Genomic DNA, 14,338 nt, shown 5'->3' on the forward strand with positions numbered 1-14,338 from the left:
GCATTTGGTTGTTTTTGGAGAAACACAAACACCCATCTCTATGTCATAGGAGCATACTGAAGCAAACAAAGCAAGAATAGACAGACAGTGCCTGATTTTTAGGCAGACTGTTCCCCAGTTCAGATCTGTTCATTCTGTAATGAGACAAAACCAAAACCTAGATTGGCACCTCTGTCCTTCATCTTCACTGCTGTACTAAGGATTCTTTCCCTGCTGGGTGGGCTGGCCGGGAAGAACCTCCCACCTCCCCAGTGGGACAAGCAGTCCAGTTGTGTCCCACAGGAGATTCTGGCACCCCAGATGTCCCCTGGCTCCAGGGACATGAGCCTTGGTGCTGACCAGAAAGGAGCAAGCACATGGTGCTCCAGCAGGTCCTCGGGTCCCTGTGAGCTGGGACCAGGATAAGGCACAGGATTTTACTCTGTAGGGTATAATAAACCTCAAAAACTTCAAAATAACTGGAATAAACTAAGTCTTCAGTATATCTGGGCACTGATATCCCTTTTTTCCACAAAATGCCACCTCTGCTTCCATATGGTTTCAACATAAACTACATCAGTCTTAAAAATACAGAATTCACAAGTGTGACCCAGCCATCCTGCAGTCAACAGAAGAGTCCACACCAGCACCAAAAAATTACACGATAGGAAAATATTTTGTTGTCAACAAACACCTAAGGCCCAGGACAGCCTTGGATGCTTGTATAAAGACATGTCTATCCCTCACCACGTCAGCCGTGCACCACGGGTGAGCAGTTCTCCTAAATCTACTGCCCTGCGCTCTCTTTGCCATCTACCACCTCAAAGCTTCAGCTTTGCTGTAGCTGAAGGAAGTTTTAGAGATCAGGATCTCTGCTTATTTCACTTTGCTGGCAGCTCTGACAGCCAGAAAACTTAGGTATAAACCACAAAAAGGAAAGAGGAAGGAGAATGACAGACAAGGAATAAAACGGGCTAATAAATTCAGTTTTATTTTCATGGATTGTCAGTTCCTTCAGGTTTTGACACCTAGGGAGTGAAGTGAGTATCTGACTGCTTGAAATTACATTATCATGCCACAGCCTGAACACATTCAATATGCTGGCAGTAAGAGGAGGGCTGTCTCTCTCTGCCCTTCTTCTGTCAGGAGGAGTAAAAGGTTCTGCAGTTTCCTTCCCCATCCGACTGCCAATAAAAGAGCTTTCATTTAAGGTGGTTAAAGCATAACACAACAAGGAAGAGAAAACAGGCTTACTCTTAGCAAGGCATGTACTTAGGAGGTTTTATAGGATGGTTTTCTAGGGACGCCTACCATGATTTCATCAGACAAGTCTTCAAAAAAATTGTTAATTAAGCATAATTTCCAAAAGTCTGACTCCTACTACTAAATACACACACACACACATATGCATTATTACACCATATTTTTAAGACAGACTATTTGCTGGTCAATGCCCCATCTCTGTTATTTATGCAATGTATAAACTGTAACTTTAAAAATATTAATTCAAAATTTTATACTAACAGAAATTGAAGGCATTCTTTTTTTCTGGATGATAAAACATTCCAGTTCTAAAAACCACTGTATTCCAACTTAAGACAAACAAAATATCAATCAATAATTAGCTTTACTTGAGGACTATTAAACACTTCTTTCAGGTTCATAATGCCCAAAATGCTAGACTATGCACTGAAGATAACATCCGTATCACACACAGATCTTCTTGTCTTCATTCACCTAAAATAGTTATTTGTCAGCTAATTATCATTGTTAAATCATTCCTTACTGGGAATCATGTAAGTGTTACCTCCTTAGATGTGTCTTCCTGTTACTTTCACATTAACAAAGTACATGAGAACTGAAAATGCAAATACTCAAGGTTTACAAAAATTATGAAACACCTGAAACTCCCTCATACTGAAATTACTGTAAATAAAAACAAAGAGACTTTGCATTTCTGAAAAGCATGCCCTGAAACAAATGTTTAAACCCACTATTTTAAGGATTTTTACATCTTCTCTTCTGGTGTCTTTACTATTACAGTGCGCAGTGTAAAACTGTGGATGCAGTTCATACTTTATCTTAGCTTTTAAAGATAAATTTGAGAATAGTCATGACAGTGTTAACAATTAATAGCTTCAGCATCAGTTTGGAACTTACAAAAATTCATTTGATTGGCAGAGATGTAAGACAACAAAGTCTTAGCCACTATGGCATATACCCAAGAACATTCAACTACTTCAAAGTCAAGAAACAACACATTCAGCTGGAGATGTCTATAATTTTAACTATCTTATATAAATCACCTAGTAGTAGAATTCACTTGCAAGCATGTATAAAGCTTGCTTTTGAGTCACCCAGAGAAGAAACCAATTTCAGAAAATCAGTACTGGCTATAAGGAACATTTACTATACACACAGGACTTTTCTCTGGGTGCCCCTGAGGCTCTAGATATGTACTGGTCAGATATTTTCTGATGAAGAGGTGCTGCTTTGATAATTAACAGCCCTTGGGGGCTACATAGTTGCACTTTTAAAAACAGATTAGAGTGGAATATTTCAGTTGACAGGGATCTACAAGGATCCTCTGGTCCAACTGCCTGACCTATTCAGGGCTGACCGAAAGTAAAGTGTGTTGTTAAGGGCGTTGTCCAAATTGCTCTTAAACGTCCACATGCCTTGAGCATCGACCACCTCTCTAAGAAGCCTGTTACAGTGCTTGACCACTCCCTCCGTGAAGAAATGTTTCCTAAAATATTTCCTTTTTGGATACATATAAACTTATTCACAACAATGACCAGCAAGGACTTCCACAGCTTAATTACATGTTGTCCAAAGTATTGCATCTTTCTATTTTTTACTGGATCCGGCAATTACCCACTCCAGTTGTGACCTTCTATTAGTCTGAAACAGCCCTCAAGCAATCATCCTTGAGGGTCACTTTTTCATGCCTCCTGAAAATCTGTCTTCTTGTATCCTTTCCATTGTTTACTTCTTCCTCTTTTGAAGAGTCTTAACCTTTGTCATTCCTCATCAGGAAATTATTTCATCATCGCTCCAACCCATTTCTGAGGCTTTTCCAGTTCTTTCAATCCCATTTTGGGAATGGGAGGTCACAAATGTCAAATGAAAGTAGTCAAGTGCAGACACACTAGAGATTTATACACAATGAAGTTCTCTGTACTGATCTCTATTGCTTTTGGTTTGCCTTTTTTGACTGCTACTGAGGACCAAGTGGATGCTATGATAGAACCAGCCAACACACACAGAAGATCTCACTCCTAATACAGCAAAAGGCTTGTGAGAGTCCATCAGTTTCTAGGTGAAATAAAGATTATCCCCCGCAAACTGTTTTCCCACCTTCCCTGAAGGTAAGGCTGGCTTTAATCCCTGGGCTGCCCAAGAATGTTCCTTTCTGTTCTTGTTCAATCATCCAAAAATATATCTCCCGAAAATATAACACAGACATACCCTCTTCTCTTATACAGTTTACATGGCCTTAGAAAGCTGGTATCAATATATTAGAATCTTTGTCTGTGGTTGGGATTTTCCACTCTACAAACAGTATCTTCCTACAGAGAAGCTAGAGAAAACAAGTTCCACAAGCTACCACAATACATAAAACCCAAAAAAGAACACAAAAGAGAACATCAAGAGCTGTCCTGTATTCACGCTCAGAAAGGCACAAATAAAAAACTTGGCTTAATCACCATAAAAATGAAGATTCATCATTTTAAACTTAATACAGCAAGGTCCTTTAATAAAAGATCGTAAGTTCTTATGTATATAAATGTTCTAAAAAGCACTACCGAGACATAGTATATGGTAAGACCCTGTAATAATGTTACATTTAAATAAGATTGTGGGTACTTAGTGCTTGGACCTCTACTGCTACTGGGTTTCTGGTTTCCTGCGCAGTTCCTTAACATTTGCAACAGCCAGAAATTTTCAGGCCATTACAACACTGCAAGAAAAAAACCCTCACCTTTTTACATTCTGAAGCAACATGTTGTTGTTACCCTGTATCCTGTCTCCACAAAAAGGAGAATGGTGATACAGAAAGGTATCATTAAAAAAAAGGCATGGTATAAATCTTATATTTGCTATTAATGTAAGTATGTATTGTGAATTACATGGAAGTTTTTGGTGTTGCAATCTTATCCAATGCTATATTGAGTATTTACTATGTGCAATTGACTCAGACTACTGAATGAAAACAGATTAGGAAGGCGCATTTTTCTTGCTCTTGTATAAATGCATAATGCTGCAATGTTTGGAATGCAAACTCCACAGGGGAACATTAAAAAAATACTGGTTTGTAAATTAAAGTCACTGAAAAGTAAATGTCAGCCATGAAAGTATTTCCTTCAATATTATGTTTTATAAGTTGTTTAATCAGTCCCTTCTCCAGCTGAGGTCTAAATTACCATTAACTTTGTGGTTCAATAAATTATTAATACAAAATGGGAGAATCTAAGGGGAAAAATGGTGTTTTAGAGCACACACAATAGATGAAGAGCTGCAAAAATGGGCCAGAAATTTTGCTGTGAAGAGGTAATGCAGTAAAAGGGAACAGCTGGAGACTATTAAAAGCACTCATTAGAGGGAAGAAGCAGTAAACTGCTCTAATTGGGTCAGCTGACAGGTGGCTGTACTTCAGCAGTGCCCTCCCAGCAGCCCTGTCCCAGCCGCAGGGATTGGGGCTACTGTGTGATCCCCAAACCAGATCTACAGCTGCAAAGCTGCACTGCAGCACATCAGTGACCAAATCAAACTGCCCCCGCCGCAGTTTGTAACACAGGCACTAAAATGACTACTGTGTGTATGGGGGTATGTCAGGGAAAAAAAAAAAAAAGAGTGCATAAAATGTTTAGCCTCGTAACTACAGCTAGGAACGCAGTAAGTGAAAAATGTTCTTTTTAATTTATATATTCCAATCCCTAGTATCTCGTATGCACTGCACAGACAAAGGCAAATAATTTTAACCTCTGCATGCCTCAGATTTCCAGTCTAAACAATGTTAACAAAGTTATCAGAGCCTCCCCAAAATTTCCCACATTCAATCAACAGACACTTGTAGCCCCTCAACAGGAAAATCAGAGTCATGAACCCTCTATGGCCCCACTGCACCAATCTGAGGGCAGGCAACTCTCTCCCTGCTTTTCTTTTTTTACAGAGATACACATGAGAGTGACAGTCAGAAGATGAAGGCATGGGCTCCCTACCATGGTCTCTCCTGGAGGCCACGTCTCTGGCAACTGAAAAGCTTCAAGAAACTTATCTAAAGTCATGCAGGAGAAAGCTCAGCGATGACAACTGATAGCAACTACTGATGACAATTCATAATATAATTACCCACGGTATTATGCAGATAAACACAGGAAATAAGATAGCCAGCTGCTGTCCAAAAACCAGTGCAATTGGTAAAACAGTATTTTTTCTTGTAGATAGAAATTTGAGGATATAAATAATAAAACTGGTTAAATATATTTAGTGAATATTCTTATATTAATGAAAACCATGGAAGTCACAAAAAGAAATTCTCAAGATTCAGGAATAAAAAAAATTGTTCTATGGAGTTTACTCATTCAGCTTTCTCTATAATTTTGCTTGAAATTTATGAAATAACCTAAACAACACTAGTTTAAATATTTAGCCATAAAAGGTAACGTTGCAAAAGGAACGTTTTTTTTCCCTATTATAAGAAATTTGGTGTGCAAGTTCCCTGACAGTGCTTGAATTTTACTTCCTTCCTTTGCAGTAATCCTAATACACTTTTAATAATTACTTTAACGTTTCATTTAAAAGACAAAAGGACAGATGCTCCTTTATGGGATCCCTTGCATGAGTAATCTTTAACATAAATGAGGCTGAATATTGTTAGAATATTTTTAATTTTTACTGAAAAAAGCTTATTTATTTTCAGAGATGAAGTTGATAAGACTATGCAGAGCCACACAGAGATGCCGTGCAAACTTAATTGAAAATTATAAGGAAAATCGGAAACATTCTATAGGAAGGTGACAAGTTATTATCTTACTGAATGATTTTTTAAATTCAAAGTGTCTGATTTCTGATATATTAGCTCAGAGATCTTTTACTGGAGTGAGCTAGGAGCCATGATATTCATGAGCCTAACAGAGATCAGAATCCCATGTAACCAGATTTCCTGTAATTCAGCCAACTACACACAGCCCATGCTGCTTCACACACTCATTCAGCCTTAGTGGTCTTAGATCAAAGTTTTACCAAGTATTAAGAAAAGATGAAAATCCTATACATGCCTTTTTTTTTGATGTCTCACACTGAAGTTGTAATAAATACTAGATAATGACAAACAAGCCTTCTGGAAGGAACAATTTTAATATAAACCTTTAAAATATTAATGGTAGTCCCTCTTCATCAGGGGTGCTTCCTACCTTCTGCACTTCCACAAGCCCTGAACTAAATCGCATCTCATGAGTATTTTTCTTTTGCTTGGTGCCTGCAGCACTCACAGCTGCACTGAAAAGGGTTTCCTTGCTTTATTGAAGGGCATTTACTCTAAGAACTCTAGTTCAACCTGAAACACATTCACTACAATGAATTTAATTTAACTTCTGTGAATTTATCTCATCTCACAGGACCATAATGTAGGACTGACAGTCACATCAGTGTGCTTGAGACTCAACTCAAGGTGCTCACCATTAATTACCTCTCTGCCATACCCCACAATACCATGCTGCCACTATTTATTTTGGAGAAGCTTGGAAGTGATTTCTTCAGGTGACTAACAGTAACTCGCTCCAGCAGAGAAAATGCCAGGTCAGGGCAAGGAGGTGGTGGATCTGGGTAAAAAGTCTCACACTGCAGCAGGTGCCTCTGCCACATCCGACTCATGAATAAAAGGCTTGTTTTCTTATCCCGACTTTCCGTTGAATTTTGGTAAACACAGACATTTACCAAAACGTTTAGAACAATTTATTGACTCCTGAATGAATGGCTGCATTTCCTGGAACAGAGTCAAAGCCTGAAGCTCTATTCTGAGAAAATTTCAAATGATCAGTGAACGGTGGAAATTTCTGTCTCCATTTCTGACCTTTGCAATGTCAGCAGTTCAGATTTTCAATGTTAAAAAACCAGCATGCAAGGTACTACCAGACTTCAAGATAGTTTGGGCTTTTTCAACTCCCTTTTTTTCTTAAGGATCAGAACTGGGGGGAGGGAAATCCTTCCGTCAAGGGCATCACAACCTGGTGTTCATCAGACACAAAACCTGATCTTTAAAAGCTTTCCCTCCCTTAATAGCCTGCTTTCTAGAGCAGCTGAGCTCCCACACCTTCACACTGCAGTTTGAGGGAATATGGATGTTGCCCTCAGCTTTTCAAGGGCAAAGGCTAGTACTGGCAGCTGTTGATGAAGATGCCAGGATAGCCTGGAAAGGTTCCCAGTTGCTCACACAACCTTCCAAGAGATAGGAAGCCAAGAACGTCATGGTTGATAAAAGCACAATCAGTTTCTAAGACTCAGTTTCCAAAGATACACACCTTTTGCCTGCAAACCTGTCTCTTCTGGTAAAACAGAGAAGTTATATTTACAGTTTCTCCAGTCCATTTTTTTGTAAGCCTGTAACTGCTGTCAACACAAGGCTTCTCAAATACTCCAGCAATGAGCCCAGCGTCATGGATCAATCCATGGATCAATCAGCAGTTATGTATTTTCCTAGCTGCTCATCTGAGGCATGATGGAAGAAGAAAAGTAAAAGCTCATATCCTCCCCCTGCCTTCATGTATCTGCTCATGGTCAGGCACACCTCACTCCAAACAACTTATGTTTGATATTGTGATCAATGTTGAAACTATTTAATATGCTAAATCTAAGATTATACTTAAATAGGCCCCCATAAAAAAAGAGTAATATTTCATGGTGAGTTTTGCATTTAAAAAAATATTAGGAAGAACTGCAAAAGTTATGAGACCTGCAATTAGGCCAGCCATCAGTCCTGTGCTAAAGTGGCATACTGGCTCATGCTCAGAGGTAAAATCAGCTGCTTACTTTCCTCACAGCTAGATCAGACAATCCATTTTGCAGATTTCTGAAGCTATGATTCCAAAATCTCTAATACCTGAATTTTAAGAAATATGCAAGCAGATTTTCTTGAACCGCTGAGGAAAAGATTAAAATGCGGGCATGCAATATATGATGCGGTTGGATGGCTCAAGCATTACAAATGCTGAACATTCAGAATGCATGGCTTTCATGAAAATTAATTTCACTGGCAAGAGCTCTATATGTTACTGTCACTCTCTCTGAGGAGTGCAAGTGACTGCCAAAGTCTGCCAAGGAGGGATGGAAAACAGGTTCCAGAAACACTTCCAGGATTCTGACTTACCAACAGAGAAAATCAAAATGAAAACGCAAAAATAGTTTTTATTAAGGATGCTAATGGTGCCTCAGATCATCAAACTGCCTTTTGAACAAAATGATAACTGACCTCAGTCAGACACTTTTTATTTCTTTTTCATTATAGCTTTTGTACTGATCTGTGTAGGCATCGATATCTGCATATGCATATAAATAATTACCTTCTTGAAGAACATACCAGTGCCAGTGAAAATGCAAGGTAATTTCTATTAGTTTTTAAACCAACACACCATGAATTCGATCTATTTGTTTCAGTTCTGCTTGAAGTACAATTTCACTGGCTATACATATCATAAGGTGCACAGTCAGTACTGAAATAATACCAGGTTTTACAGAGTCAGTCGTAAGAGGTGCCAATCACTGCATTTCAAATGAGAAGGCGCTCAAAATGAAGTACAGACTCTACCACTCACTTTTAACATTTCCAAAAAAGAAAATGTAGCAGGGTTAAAAAATAAAGTTGTAGTAAAAACCCCCACCCCTCATTAATTTCCTCAACCCTCTTGTCCCATTCAGAGATGATGAAGCAGAAATCCATGCACACACTACATGCAAAGTCTTCTAACTCTGCACACCAGGAGGTCAAGACCCACTCAGCTAACATAGGGACCTCTTTGGGGTCTCTATCCATATAGCAAATAAGATACCTTTTGCAGATCATATCTGTATAGCAGATGACATTAAATTTAAGGCTATTAGACAGTTACACTGATACCTCCCCCTTCAATTACTCATAATTTATAAGCTTGTCTGTTCACAGGGCTCTGCATGACAAACAACAGAAGTAAAGACAAAAGAAATCATAACAGTCCTGTAACACGTAAAAAAACCCAGCCCTCCTTGGATTCATCTAACTTCAGCTAGGGCTGAAAGATGTTGTGTGGCAGCTGTTCAGAGCTGTGTTCTCTATGGCTCATCACGTATCTTGTACTCTACTGCCTCTTCAAAACATCACAAAAACACCCTCTCTTTCTCCTCCAAAAGCCACAGACATCTCCTGTTTTGACATTGTCTGGCCTGCAACATCTCATAGCAGACCATCAAGCTGTCCTGTCACTGCTGTTTCACTGACCCCTCTGCAGGTTCAAGTATGGCTGAAGGCTGAGTCCAATCAAACTGGATCTCCATCAGAGAGAGGGCAAGAAGCAATTCCCCCATTTTGCTTTTTTTGAGAGGTGTCAGTGTACATGCAAAGAGATCAATATAAAACAAACCAATCACCTCCCTAGTTTCCGTGTTTCTTATTTAGCCTTCACTGAACACCCACTGCCACAGGACTTTGGTATGCAGCAAAAGCTGGCAGGTGTTCAGTAGTCATACAAATTTAAAACTTATTATGAATAGCTTATTCAGCATTATTTCCATAATCTTAACCCAAAAAAGACAAAAGACAACAAAACCAAAGCAAGAACTGAGATTAGAGCCCTGGTATTAAGAACATTACAAACAACTTAGAGACTTGAGCTCACTGAATTGCTCTGTTTCTCAATTTTCCTCTGAGGCTGCACAGTTACAGACATAGTCTGAACCTAAAAATCTGTGTGAATATTCACAGTGATAAATATAGGCAGAATTATTATATTACTATACAGTGCAAATCCAACTCAGCGGAAGGACCATAATTCAACGGTGGCAATCTGGAACTTGCTGTCAGCTTATTCAAGATCAAACTGAATTCATTGGCAACACTCCACACAGTAAAGCTGAGCAAACTAAGGACCAGGCAAGAATGACAGAGGAAAAACACAAGATGGAAGATGCATTTGTCTCCCATGATTCAAGCATCCAGTTTGAATAACAGCTTTACATAACAATAAGGGGAAATTGGTAATTGAAACCTTTAATTTGAACATACCAGGTATCTTTCCTCCTGCCTCATGCTGGGGGTACGGATCATGTGATTCTGTTCTCCTCTCCAGTCTCCAAAACGTCGAAAAAAATAATTGGATAGGAATCGGTTGACAGGATCTCTAATAATATTAATGTAGACCGGCTGGTCTCCTCCAAACCTGGTGGGAAGAAAAATAGGTGAATCTCATCACAAGGTTCCACACAGACACCTATCTATTATCTCTCATCTGAATGCTTTCAAATTACTTCCTACAGAAAGTCAGAGCTTTTACAAGGTAAGGAGTGAAACTGAGAATCTTACAACTAGTTTCTAAACCTTTGTAAATGCATGTAAGATCTCTTTAGGGTGAACAGTAAATATGGAATCACATTAAGCTATATGCGTACTACAAACATTTTGGTCAAAAACCTTTTTTTATACTGTATCAACAGTTTTGCTTCTTGAGTTCTCTCCTTGCTCATTTTCAGATGAAGAACCTTCTGCAGATGAATCAAAGAATGATCATTTCTTCTTCTCAACACACTTTCCATCTGGGCAGTCATGTCAGAGCAAGCACCGCCCAACAGTAATTGTTGTAAGGCAGCCCTGGATCACCTCTGCCTGCACAGTAAGTGTAGTAATGTGCAAAGGATTTTCAGCTTACTTTGAAAGCTTTTTTCCAAAAGCTTTCTCTGGATGAACTGACAGATATGCATGGTATTTCCAACTTTGTATTTGCTGGAACTTATGCAGATCCTTGTCCCCTCACCCCCAGCCTGCACCACTGGCTGGACTTGAGGTTATTTCATGGTTACGCAATACCTTATCCCTGTACTGCGCTTCATGATTTTTTTTTTTTTTTAAAGTCAATACGAAAACTCTTGCTTCGAAAAAGAAATTAAGTACCAATCTGAAGTACATGCAAGTTCAAGGAAAAGGAAAGGGTAAAACCAGCTGTGACCAGGCTTGCACATAAGCAAAATATGGCATAGGTACCTGCAACTTAGAGATGAGAAGACAAACCAGAGCAACTTCATCACCTTTACTTTACCCTCTTGTACGTCTCCTCCCGGTGCTTAATGACAGTTCAATAGGTGAGATAACAAAAGATGAAAGGAGGAAAAAAAAAGCTTGGGTAGGTTTCTGATTACACTGTATTTTCAGAATGTTAAAATATTGACCGCATATTTTAGATCAACACACAGCATCAGGAGAGCAAGCCTAACTGGAAGAAAAAACAGGAAGCTGCTTACACTGTTCCACGGTCAAAATGAAAAAACTGGCCTTCATGGAACAGAATTATGGACTACAAATTCTGTGAGACAAAGAATAAAATAAAACCTCCCTGGATTGAGAAGTTTGTAGGATAAATTCAACTTGGAATTTTCCTTATCTAAGAACATGGATTATGCTTCTCCCTTCTGTTTCCCCAATTTAGGTGAAAAATTCTCACTTAAGCACTAGCTTATGCTTTATTTTTGGGAGCTTGAGGACATAGCCATATTAAAGTATTTAAATGCTATTCTGATGATTTTCTGAGTCACAATTTATATAATTTCTTCTAAAATGTAAAATACTAGATTAAGAGAGAGAAAACTGAAGACACTCTTTAAATTAAAAAACTCCTCTCAGTTTCTCCTCATTTTTTGAGTCAATGAATAATTGAATTTGTATAATAAAAGATCAGGACTCCTCCTAAATATTACAGAGGCAGCAAAATTGTTTAAAATTATGGATTCTAGTAAAAGACAAGAGAAAAATCTCGGAGAGTTTAAACCTGATTTTCATTCTGCATGATTCCCCAGACCCCTAAATACAGTCTGCAAAGGCTTGTCTCATGATTAACTATGCGTATCAGTAATTTCATTGACCTCAGTGTTGCAGGATCACTGCCATAATTTGAAAATGCACAGACAGCATAAAATTTTAAAACAATCGAATTAAAAAGGCAGATGCTCCTTGCTTCCTGATTAGTGCACAACCCAATTCGGACATGAACGTGCAAGTGAAATATCCTGAATTTAGTATCCTGAATTCTTCTCTAAGCTTATCTTCGCTGCTTTTTATCTTTATACAGAAATAAAACCTACATTTTAAAAAAAAGGCATTTCTGCAAATACCACAGGACAGTGTGGGCATAAAGCTTCGACAGTATTTACTCAAACAGAAAGCTGTGAGTGGATGCCTTGGCCTGGTAGTTTTGCAGTAAACTTTTCAAGTGAAATTACTGGAAAGAATAGATTGCATCTAAATTACTGAATACATTATCTTCCTGCTGCTTGATGCAGATAGCAATAATCTAAAGACAGAAGGGAGTGGAGGAGAGCAAAGAAAAGGGGAAGCAATAGAGACAGTAAGAAGGGATGACAGCAGCAAGTTGCCTTAAGACAAAGATGAAAAGATCACAAGATTCATAGAAGCAAGAGAGCAGGGACGTCCTGCTCCACGTTTTGTAGAGGATGTTAAACCTAAATGCTCATCAGAAGAGTGAAAAATCAAAACCAGACAGGTATTAGCTGCCTTGATAGAAAATTTCAATACATATTCTCTTTTCTGAAGTGAAAGGAGGGGTGAGATTGCATAACCGACTCATCAAAGTCCCAGAGCCCATCCTTTTGCTGGTAAGGTCATGTCTCTGAACACTAGAACAGTAAATTCAGGACCAAAAGCCCGGAGAAAGGAGGCTCACATAAGCTCATTCAGCCCAAGAGGACAGATGAGATGGGAGGTCACTCTTTCACAAATGCTACAGAGGAACTTCCCTTTCCGAAACAGAGAACTGTGTGTGCTTCCCACCTCCCCAAACACAGGACAGCTCGAATTTCTGATTTTCTGCACTATGTAACCAGTTGCTATACACCCAGCTGTGGGTTGCTCTACCAGGGAACAAGCAAGGAATTAGAAAAATCAAGTCTGTTCTGGTCCTTATTCAAATGTGCATTTTTTTTTAAAACATGGTTTATAATACTTTAGATTTCAACCATTTGTTTCTATGGACTCTACTCAGAGTCTTTTATGGAAGCTAAGCAGCACTCACACAGCATAAAAAATCCTAACAGTTAAAAAAAAAAAATCAATTACCTTAAGCTATTTGGAGAAGAAAAGGGCAAATCAATGCTCCATTTGTTCAAGTATGTTCTGCATATTTTTAGATACCTATCAATCACAACATATTAAATGCTCTCCCGGGTGAAACTTTTCAGATTAACAACACCCACATGAAAGTGCTCTTGCAAAAAAATAGGTATGTGCCCTCATTATACATCACATCACCTTATTTGCACTCAAACACCTATTGTGAAGGATTCAAAATGGGACACATATTTTCTAGGCTTGAGCACCAGGCTTGCCTTCTCTGAGTGGGATCATGACTGGATCCCACATGATGAAGTTGCACAAATATTCTCATGCCCAGCAGCCCATCAGTGCAACTGGGAAGAGTGGGTCAGGACACCACCACACCAATGGATACACCAATTCCCACAACGCTCTTCCTGTACTTAATGTCTCCTGATTTATTTTATATATACTAGTAAATCCCATTAGTTTTAACTGATCTGTTGTTGAAGGTGTATTTTTGGAGTCCTCATAAAAAAAACTATTTGCAGGCTTCAATCAATCATACTTAGCTTCATTAATAATATATTCCCCTATGTCTTTTTTAATAAAAGCAAAATAAAATAAAGCCTCAGAAGTATGTGAGCTTGCCCCTTCACACTTCTGATGAATTCCAATTTTATTATTTACATGAGCAAAATCTTTATTTAAAACCATTTACAAACCACTTGCAAGTTAGAGGAAAAAAATCAAACAAAGTGATTTGCTGGGCTTTAAAAAATGGAGGCTCTCTTAGCTCCTATTATTTTTCATTTCACTTCAGGAGGCTGCTGCCTTTGCATTTAATACAAAACTCTACAAACAAGGAGAAGATGGTTTCTTCATCCTTGCAGGCAAAGCAGGAAAAATCAAGGAAAAGATGACTCCCAACCTATTCTCTGTAAGAACTTTGTCTGCCTCTTACTCTTTTAACATACACTGTTTCTCCTTAAACAAAAAGGGTGCTTGCTAGAAATTCAGTATAATGGAAGCAAACAAGAACCAACAGCCACCAAACATCAATAGGGA

At 38.6% G+C, this 14,338-nt stretch overlaps 1 protein-coding gene across 1 annotated transcript in view; it reads right to left on the reverse strand.

Moving 5' to 3' along the window:
* Positions 1 to 14,338, reverse strand: part of UST (uronyl 2-sulfotransferase) — a 161,292-nt gene that overhangs the window by 55,620 nt on the left and 91,334 nt on the right. The window contains exon 5 of the mRNA XM_082302750.1: positions 10,238 to 10,391. Coding sequence (XP_082158876.1) covers positions 10,238 to 10,391 — 154 coding nt within the window. The remainder of the gene's footprint in view (positions 1 to 10,237; positions 10,392 to 14,338) is intronic.

The sequence above is a fragment of the Coloeus monedula genome (genome assembly GCF_965178545.1).
Source record: "Coloeus monedula genome assembly, chromosome: 2".
Taxonomy (NCBI): domain Eukaryota; kingdom Metazoa; phylum Chordata; class Aves; order Passeriformes; family Corvidae; genus Coloeus; species Coloeus monedula.